Genomic DNA, 10,310 nt, shown 5'->3' with positions numbered 1-10,310 from the left:
CTTTGCACACTTCCACCTTACCCTGCTTTAGTTGTCATGCTACTGCTACAGGAAGCCAAAGCTTAAAAGTGAGGCAAACTTTAAAGACTTTGTGCCTCTTTTCAGTGAGTGCTCAGCTGCAAAAGGTCTGAATTTGGGTGGGCAAACCCGGCAAAGTAAGATTATACTTGTAGTCAGTTGTAGACAGTAGATGGTAATATATGTGCAGATGCATAAATTTCTTTGGAGCAAACTGCAAAAAAAAATAATTGTGCATGTATTATTACTTAATTGAATTGACATCACACTTCGCACATGTCTAGCATGTTTTATTTCACTTTGCTTCCCTAGAATGTCGCACAGTGGGCAGAAGAAGATTTCAAGCTACTTCACAAAATTTAAGCCCAAAGACAATGGGGAGCCTACTAATAAAGTAGCTAAAAAAGACCATGTACTTCCGGTGGATGAAGGGAACAACACAGAAGATGAAGTGCAAGAGAAGGCACAAGATGAGAGGGACACCACTACTAGCAGCAGCGTTATCACACCTACAGAAAAAAAGACACAAGATAGTCCTCTCCGAGATGACCAGTATCATGCTGTGGAGATTGCTGAGAGTGAGACAGAGGAAACTCCAAGCACTAGCAAACAATTTGACACATTATCGCTGAAACCACATTCAGGCACAGTTTTTAGGAAAGGCATTCTTCCTAAAGGTTGGAAACACGATCAAAAGATATATTTCCAACGCAAGCATCCGTGGTTAATTGTTAAAGGCCCTAACCTTGGCTGTTCTGTGTGTCGCCAAGTCCGTGATCTTGGTGCTGAGAAATCCAGGGGAATGAAATTGTCCAAAGAATGGACTGACTCTACTGTGAAGGCATATGGCACAAATCCACGACAACAGCAAAAATCATTGAGAAAAAAGATTGGAGAACATGCACAAAGCAAGGCTCATGTTGCAACTTTAAAAATCTTAGAAAATGCAAAAAAAGATTCTTTATTGCAAGTAACTGCAAAAGCTCAATCTTTACAAATGTCATCAACATCCAGAATATTCCGTGTAGCTTATAAGGAAGCAAAGCGGAACAGGCCAGCGTATGGTTTTGAAACAGAGATAGACTGCCACCAGTTAAATGGACTGGATATGGGTCGAATTTTGCACTCCAATGTAGCTTGCTCAAACATACAACGCCACATATCCTCAGAAATGAAGAGGAAGATATTTGCTCAAATTATTGAACTTTCCCCAAAAATAAGTATTTTACTAGATGAAGGCACTGCGTTAAATAGGAAAAGTTCTTTAATTGTGTACATGCGAATGCAGCTACCTGGCATGGACTCCCCAGCTAATATTTTTGTTGACCTCATTGAGCTGAGTGATTTGTCAGCTGATGGCATAGTAAGTAGTTTACTGTCTGCTCTAAAAAAAGATCCTATTAATATAAGTGAGGACTTTCTCTCCAAATGCCTGGTTTCAGTTGCCTGTGATGGCGCTTCAGTGATGTTTGGCCGTCACAGTGGTGTTATAAAGAGGTTGCAAGAAAAAATCTCTCCCAATATTGTAGCCTGGCACTGCTCAGCACATCGCCTGGAACTTGCCGTTCATGATGTCATGAAAGATATTGGCGCTACAAATCACTTCAAAAACTTACTCGACAAGCTATATTCTTTGTTTGCCACATCTGTTAAAAACCGTTTGGAGCTAAAGGAGTGTGCAGAAGTTCTTGACATTCAGCTCTGCAGAATAGGTAGAGTGTTAGATACTCGTTGGGTTGCATCAAGCTTTAGAACAGTAGAAGCTGTTTGGAATGCTTATCCTGCTCTCTACAAGCATGTTACTAGTGCTGCTGTTGATGCTTCCCGTGACAGTTCTAATCGAAATATGTACACCGGCCTAGGAAGGCGATTATCATCTATCCAGTTTGTTGCTAATCTTGGCCTCATGTATGATGCTCTTCAGGAGTTATCAGAGTTATCACTCGAGTTACAGAAACGTGATTCTACAATCATTGATGCCCATCGAGCTATTTGTCGGCAAATAGCAGTGTTTGAGGCAATGGTAGACCGGCAAGGAAAGCATTTCTCACAGTGTAAAAAGGCAATGGAAGAAAATATATTCCAGGGTGTGATGCTGCACAAAGGAAAGACCACTGACAAAATCATTGAACAGGGACAGTTTTTTCGTAGCCTTGCAGAAAATCTGAGAAATCGTTTGTTGTCTACAGGCGGTACTAATTCTGCTGACAAAAAGGCTGACTATGAGACACTGATTAACGAAGTGAAAGTTTTATACAAACAGTACTGGCCTGATGAGCTACCTGTTCTTTATGGTGAAAGTGACATTGAGTCTCTGTGTAAAAGATTCAACATTGCCAGCCGAGAAACCATACGTGCGTACAGAGAGTATAAAGAATCTGGAGGAAAAGAAATTAAAAGGCAGTTCAAGGAGCTTTTGATGGCTTTGCACACTATTGCTATCAGTACTGCAGAATGTGAGCGGGGCTTTTCTCAAATGAATCTCATTTGCACATCTACAAGAGCATCATTGCTGACTGAAACAATATCTTCTTTAATGTTTTTAAATCTTGTTGGTCCACCATTTAAGAGATTCAATCCAATCCCCTATGTTCAGTCATGGCTTGCAAAAGGGTGGAGAGCAGCTGATGACACTAGGAGTAAAGCAAGGAAAGAGGAGGATTTGGAATGCACACGTGATTTAGACTGTGTGTGGGCTTTTCTAGAAAAATAGATGCTAGCCCAGTGTAACTGAAAAATGGGTCATTGCAATATTTTAAAAAAGTTAGGCTTTACTGGACTTTTGGGGAAATTTAATTGTTGTGTACTTTATATAGGTTATTTATTTGCATTGATTGACAGTGTCAATTTATTTAATATTTTCTTATAGCTGTCTCTTGGTTTGGATGTTATATTTATTATATTTTATATAATTTATTTTATTTTTATAAGATTTACCTTGCTTTTTCATTTTAGAACATATTTATTTGTATTTATATGCTTTATGTTACATTATTTTGTCTTTATAGGTTTAGATTTTGTATGGCACTGACTATGGCCATTTTGCACTAATAGCTAGGAGTCTGACTTGCAATACTGTGAAATTCAAACTGCCTCGTCATTATCCATTCCTTTGGCCCAGGTAGCTCTAGGTCCTTTTGGTGGAGATTACATTTTGCTGAGCTTTCTGGTAAGATACAATTCTTGAATTAAAAAGTCATATTTGGAATATATGCCTCTTTTCTAATCTGTTGTGTCTGTGTGATACAGAACTGCATAGTTCCATATTTTATTTAACTAATCTGTGTCTAATAAATGCACATCTATCCCCCAGGGTCTAAGCTATAGTAACAAGCCCACTTGGTAATCCTCTTTTTTCAATTGTTTCTCTAACAAAATACTCTAGTGTACTGAATAATCACATACCCCTTCGGCCACTGGAAGTGCCATGATGACTGACTAATTCAAGTACATTGCATGATGTTATTCACTTTCTCCGTTTAGAGTGTTTTAACAACATTTTGGTTCATTTTGGCACATAAGCTATGTAAAAGTTGTACCTTAGAATTCATAGACTGTTAAAAATGGCATACCCTACCCCAGTATTGTACTCCTTTCTCACCAAATCAGCACATACAGCACTGAAATGGTCCCTTTTCAATGCATTAGTGATTTTAGCTAATTTATTACAACATTGTGCTTTAAATGCACTTTTGAGTTAATCTTTTTCAAAATGTTCACAAGGCAAGGGACCCTCCTATCAAAACCTTACTATGAGGAAGGCTCCCTTGCTGAAATTTCGGATCAGCCAGATATATATATTACCTCTAACTTTTAGCAGAGCCAGTTGAAAATGTGGGTGGAGCCAATATAGTAAGTGGGTGGAGCCAGTGGATGAAGTGGGCGGAGCCAGAGAAAGTAGGTGTGGCCTCTGACAAACATTTGAGCACCTGCACTTCATTTTTTACAAATTAAGCACTGCTCTTACTATTCTATATGCACTCCCCCACACGCTGTGATCTGACTTCTGTGAGTGGACCTTGTACTGAAGAGGTCTGCCGTGTACATGTTCTGTGTATATGACTGAAGCTTGCATGCCACAACCTGTGCTGTTCTATCATGTGTATGAAGGACGCTTGCACCGACGCACCAGGTGCACTTACTATTCCATGTGCACGCCGCCACAGTCTGGGATGTGACTTCTGTAAGTGAGTGAACCTTGCACTCATGATGTCTGTCCTGCACCAGTGCTGTGACCGAAGCTTGCATGCCACAAACTGTGCTGTTCTATCATGTGTATGAAGGACGCTTGCACCGACGCACCAGGTGTTCTACCTATTCCATGTGCACGCCGCCACAGTCTGTGATGTGTCTTCTTTTGTAAGTGAGTGGACCTTGCACTGAGAGGTCTGCCGTGTACATGTTCTGTGTGTATGACTGAAGCTTGCATGCTACAGCTTGGGCTGTCCAGGTCTGTGAAGCAGCTTGGCCCCCTGGCGGTCTGTTTTTGTATCAACGCTGAGTGCCCGCTGGGGTAGAGCGCGCTGCTCTTGACTGACACGTCTCGATTTCTGGAAAGATAAGATTTTCTCAACACAGCACTAATTATAAAAGTAATAGTCACTAATTTCGCAGCACGGGTCGGGCTGTGCGGCCCACGCTCCGTGGCCTGATCGAGAGGTTAATTGCCACTTGCTCCCAGACAGCAGCCTTATTGCTCCGAGGCTCTGATAGGCCCCCGAGGCTACGTCGGATCTGACATTTAATTAAGGAAATCCAGGAATTCAGCCCCCGGGCGCTCTTTGCTGCTCAGCAGGTGCCCGGGGGGAGGTCCGCGGATGAAAGCAGCAGAGCGCGAAATAAATAGAAAGTGTCTTTCATTTCTTCGGGGTGTTGTTTAGTTACTTCGTTTCTTTTTCCCCACTTAACCTTTGCAAGGAGTCTCCCTCCTTCAGGAATATGACGCTGAAATAGGGGTCACCCTAGTTACAAAAGGCATTAAAACTAGCTCTATATTCCTTTATGAAGCTTCTTCAAATTTAATCTGATATTATATGTTAAGAGCACGGAGACCACCGCCCATATCACATGCGACTCCTCCATTTTGTCCTTTTTTAATACATCAGCGCTTTGCATGCTGGGATCTGTAGTCCTATACGTGTAGCTCAGTAGCAGCTACAAATGGAAGAGTAGAAATGTCTTCTAGCTTAAAGCTTAGGTTTGACTGTAGATGTCACACTTTAAAGGAGTTACTTGGCAGGTACTCTTATTGCTAAATCAGTTTCAGTTTTGTAAAAATATATACCTATCTACTCTCATCTTCTTGGAGGCAGGGTCTCACTGAAGCTAATATATAACCAGCCGCTAGGAAAGCGAGCTTCCACCACATGACCAGTGTTTCCGCGAGCCGCCACGCATGCTTCACCTCTTGCTTTTTGCCCATGTCTTCTTGCATAACTACACCCACCTGAGATCCTAGGAACATGTCTGCTTGGGTCAGATCTCAGTTCCCAGTCTCCAAACCAAGATATAACCCTCTTGTAGGTGTGCACCACCAGACCCTTTTCATGATTGGGGGAGTTGGGGGGTGAGGTGAGGGGTGGATGACTCATCTGTCCATTCCCAAACATGGTGCAAGACGCATTAGATGCCATGGGTTGCCTCTTTTTCCCCCCAGCTCCAGGAATGGTCTACCCAGCTGGGAAAAATTCGCTGTATCCTATCCCACCCACCACAATGGTTCAATCAACCTGTGTTACTGCCACAGTGCTTCAAGGAGTTCATGAATGCTAGAAAGTCCTGGTATGTCCCATAAAGAACTGTGATTCCTAAGTATTCACGAATGGAAATGTATTAATGCCTGGGTACAACTATTAAAAAATGGCCAGTGCACATTTCATGCAATAGAATCTGTGGAAATTGAAAAATACTAAAGATCCATGCACTGCACATCCAATATCCTACGAGTTTCTTTCCTAAAGGTGCAGCAAGGCATGCCCAACAACTGTAAAGGCCACCATGTCAACCTTCTGCAGAAGACCTGAAGAAGACCACCCAAGATACATTAGTATGAAGGGATAGAAACACATCAGTATATTCTGTTGCCACACTTAAACATCACAAAGGCTCTGCCTCAGCACACTTATGAAGGGTTTCACACTAGTCTTTTGTGCCCCCAGAGAAGCTGATGCCAGGGCAGTGAGGCTGGAGATTCCAAACACCTCTGCAGGGGGAAGGCTCTAAAGCTTCTCCAACTTCAAAGTTGGCACCAGGTATAAATAGTGGACCCACAGCCCCAACTCTTCAGGTCACCTCTTGACCTGTCCATGCTGCCAGGCAGAACGACTGCCCAGGGGTTCTGCACCAGGACTCTTCTGCAGCTGTGTGCTGCCCTGCTGAATCCAGCCTGCCTGTGTGGAGCTAGAACTTCAGGAAAGCTCCAAGGGTCAGTTAGCTGACACTCTATGCAAGGCATAGGGACATAAGAGGATTCTTTGATGTTGATGTAGCATATCTAATCCCCTGTGTTGATGCATTGAAAGTCACGCAAGCCCCGCCAGCTTCCTTGGTGACGACGCAGGGCCTCGCATCGCAGCTCCTCATCGATGGTCATCAACTCCACAGCTGCATGAAACATCTCAACGCTGGACCTTGCATCACAGCTCTTAACCTCATCGCTGCGGCGGCTATTCCGCCACAGCGCTAAGGGGGCAGGGGGGCCGCGCGGCGCGCCCATGCTGGTGACGGAACCGCTCCGTCACCAGCCGCGGTTGAGCTGTGCTCATGATGGAGCGGTTCCGTCATGGCCCCGCGCGCTCAATAGAACGCGCCGCACAGGCGCGAAATCAGCGCCGCGCAGGCGCGTCGGGCGGGCCATGACGGAACCGCTCCGTCATCAGCACAGCGCCACCGTGGCTGATGACGGAGCGGTTCCGTCATGAACACGGAAAGGGTTAATCGATGCAAGCTCATGCATCTCAACACAAGGACTTCACATCTGGATGCCCCGGCCACAAGGTATTGTTGTCATTAGACTGAACTCAGTCCTGTATCAAGCCCATGCTCCATTGTGGACTGAACTTGTATCTTTTACTGGATCTACCGCAACAAGATAACCGCGGTTGGTGCTTCTTGCTTCCTATCACTTGGTTTTCACAATCCTTTAAAACTGCGTATGGCCAGTTCTACCGCCCGCCACAATGCTAGAAATGCAGGATGTGCCCGCCACTGTGGCGGGCACATCCTAATGCCCCCCACGGGACCCCTGCCCTCATGGCGGGCGGTCCCAATCCCTGTCAGGATGGCGGGCGGGCAAAGTCCGCCCACCATCCTAATGACCCCCTAGGTGTTTCAGGCTTCTAAAATTCATCAGTCACCTCAGCATTCATAATTCTGAGGCAGAGTTGGGCTTCTTGTTCCTGAAAGGTATCCGAGCTTTACTCACAGCATGATGACTGGTCCAGTGCATGAGTCTTCATGTGCTTAAAGATGGCGAAGTGCTCCATTGCCCCTGTAGCGAAATCCACATTATGTAAAACAAATCGAACAAATAAAAGATATGCAATAGAGCGAGTAAACTAAAATGAGATTTGCAGAAGAAATGTTCACGTGGAATGTATCCTTTCTTCATGAAGAAAGTGGTAACAAAAGGATGCCAATCAGGTTCAAGCCTTGACAGGAAGAGGTAAATGCCACAGAAAACAGCTGTGGAAGCTGATGAAAGGTCTTTGACAGAAAGCCTTTGTGGCATTTAAGACATCAATGATGCTCAGACACCTCTTCACCCCCTTTATCAGAAGGACAATGGCAGGGTGATTTCTCTGCTACTAAAGTGCATGTACTGTTGAGTGGTGACGCTCTACTGTGTCTGCCCTGATAGTTCTCATCAAAGAAAGGGGGGAGGGGGTGGCCACATTTAAATAAAATCAGAAAGTTATAGAAAGCGTCAAACAAACTTTCTTTGGTTCTGAAGTATTCTAACTTATAATCTATTTGTCTAAGGGTCGGGATAACTGTCGCCTTCTCTGAATCCAGTAAGGTAGCTCTGTAGGTCAATGCAACCGCTGCATAAAACTGCATGTTAGTGAGTGATGACAGGATTAAAGCCTGGCATAGCCAAATCTGCCTTTCATCTTGCAAAGGATGGTAAAATGGGTCAGTGATACATAGACAATACCTCCACTCAATGGCATAGCTTTCATGAGTGCAAGAGGTGCAGTGGCACCCGGGCCAGAAATGTAAGGGGCCCCCAGCACCTCAGTCCAAGCCATCTTTTACTACTCTGTAGGGTGGAAGCGAGGGACCCATTGTCTTACTTTAGATAAGGGCCAGTGGCACCCTTACTTGGCTACCGGACACCTCGCTAGCCATGCTTAGTTTTTGAAACAAAATGAAAACAAAATAAAAACACCTCTGCATATCTGCACTAAACCATCTAAGTCTGCCTTCTTTTGATTCCACCCTGGGTCTCTTCTTTCCACTGTCCTGCACTTCTTTTCTCTTTATCTCACTATTGCAGGTTCTTTTTAATTCTTGTGTTCTCGTTTTGTCACTCTTTTCCTATCCTTTCTTTTGGGAGGACATGTTCTCCTGTAACTAGCACTGTGGCCTTTGGAAGTTCAGCACCTAAGTCCAAATCCAACCCTTGGCTCTTGATTTGTTGATTCTTTGTGTGAGTATGGGCACCTTAGGGGCAGATTTACAAGCGCCTTGTGACACTTTTACGCCATCGTTGCGTCACTTTTGTGATGCAGCGGCGGCGTAAACCATGCGCCACGTTGCGCCTTATTTACAACGTGGCTCATCTAGGGAGATGTATCACATTGTAAAGTCCTGCGCCACATGAAACCTGGGTCAGGTTTCATGTGGGCATTCGGGCGCAGGGTGGGCGTTCCGTCGTGGGAACGCCACGTAAAAGTGACGCAGTGAAATCTACAAGATTTCACTGAGTCCGTTTTACGGCCATGTTGGGTCAAAACCCTGCATATGCTTGAAGCAGGTGTAAGGAGTGACACACCATTTTGTGGATAGGCCAGGTAGGAAAAGTGCTGGAATTGTGTTGCGCCCATGACACAACTCCAGCGACAAACTTACACAACACACATTTGTTTATCCATACGCCATGATGCGCCGTATTTTTTTTTTCAGTTTAAGAAATTTTTATTACGTTTTAACAAAAACTCAAACAAAGCCATACAATAATGTAAGTGAATATGATAAGTTAAAACATGAGGCAATAGAGTTAATGAAAAATCCAGAATAACCAATGAGGGGAAGAAAGAAAAGTAAAGAAAAGAAGAAGAGAGGAGAGAGAGAAAAAGAAAAAAGGCGGAGGTTGGGAAGGGGGGAAAAGACAAAGAATGAAGATGGAAGGGGAAAGAAAGAAACCAGGTGAAAGTTGGGAATATGCGAATATAAGAACAGGTCATGAACTCACGTGGAATGGGTAGAAGAGAGGTAAGTAACAAAGGGGAGCCATAGGAGATCAGATTTGATTTTTAAAGGGACAGAAGATGAAGAAGCAACAGAAATCCTATGCTTGTCACATATGAAATTCCACCAAGTTCTAACAGACATTTTGGAGTTATCTTTCCAACAAGATAAAATCACTTTAAATGCAATAGCAATGAATAAATCAAGTAATCTAGCATTAGATGAGATCATATCTATATCATCTGATAAAGAACCTAAAAATACATTTGCTAACGAGAATGGAGTGGAACATTGAAACATACGCATGCATATATCTCAGATAGATTTCCAAAATGAGAAGACAGAGGGGCAGTCAAACAGTTGACGCTTAAGTGTACCTGATTCGGAAGAACAAGACCAGCATACAGAGGGTGAAGAAGGTGAAAACTTGGAAATACTTACAGGCGTAAAACCAACTCTATGATAAATGAAAAAAAAGGGATTGAGTAATGCGTGCAGCAATAGAAACTTTAAATAAGTTGGACCATAAACGATCCCAAACATCAACTGGTATCAAGATATTCAAATCAGCTTCCCAGGCATTCTCAACAAAGGAGTTAGGGCGGTCAGAAACATTGGAAACCAATAATTTATATACAAGGGCAGCTTTTGGTTGTTGTAGAGAGAACAAAGGGTAAAGTGGGGACAAGGGGGAGAAGGAGGGTAAAACATCGGGCGGTGAAAGGAATGTTAAGTGAGAGCGTATAGCATTGGTTATGATGGTATACTCCTGTAAACACAAAATAGGCAGTTGATAAATATTTTGCAACTCATGAAAAGGGAGAATAGAATTATTGAAAAGGAATTGATGCACAAAAGAAATCCCCCTTTCTTTCCAGTAT

At 43.5% G+C, this 10,310-nt stretch overlaps 1 protein-coding gene across 1 annotated transcript; it reads left to right on the top strand.

Moving 5' to 3' along the window:
- Positions 1–331: 331 nt before the first annotated feature.
- On the top strand, positions 332–2,731 carry LOC144768961 (E3 SUMO-protein ligase KIAA1586-like). The gene has a single exon (XM_078652958.1). It carries the CDS (start codon positions 332–334, stop codon positions 2,729–2,731), a length of 2,400 nt encoding a protein of 799 aa, XP_078509084.1.
- The last annotated feature ends 7,579 nt before the right edge of the window (positions 2,732–10,310 follow it).

The sequence above is a fragment of the Lissotriton helveticus genome, chromosome 7, assembly GCF_964261635.1.
Source record: "Lissotriton helveticus chromosome 7, aLisHel1.1, whole genome shotgun sequence".
Lineage (NCBI taxonomy): Eukaryota > Metazoa > Chordata > Amphibia > Caudata > Salamandridae > Lissotriton > Lissotriton helveticus.
Note: the sequence above shows the minus strand (reverse complement) of the source record. Positions and strands in the feature narration are given on the sequence as shown.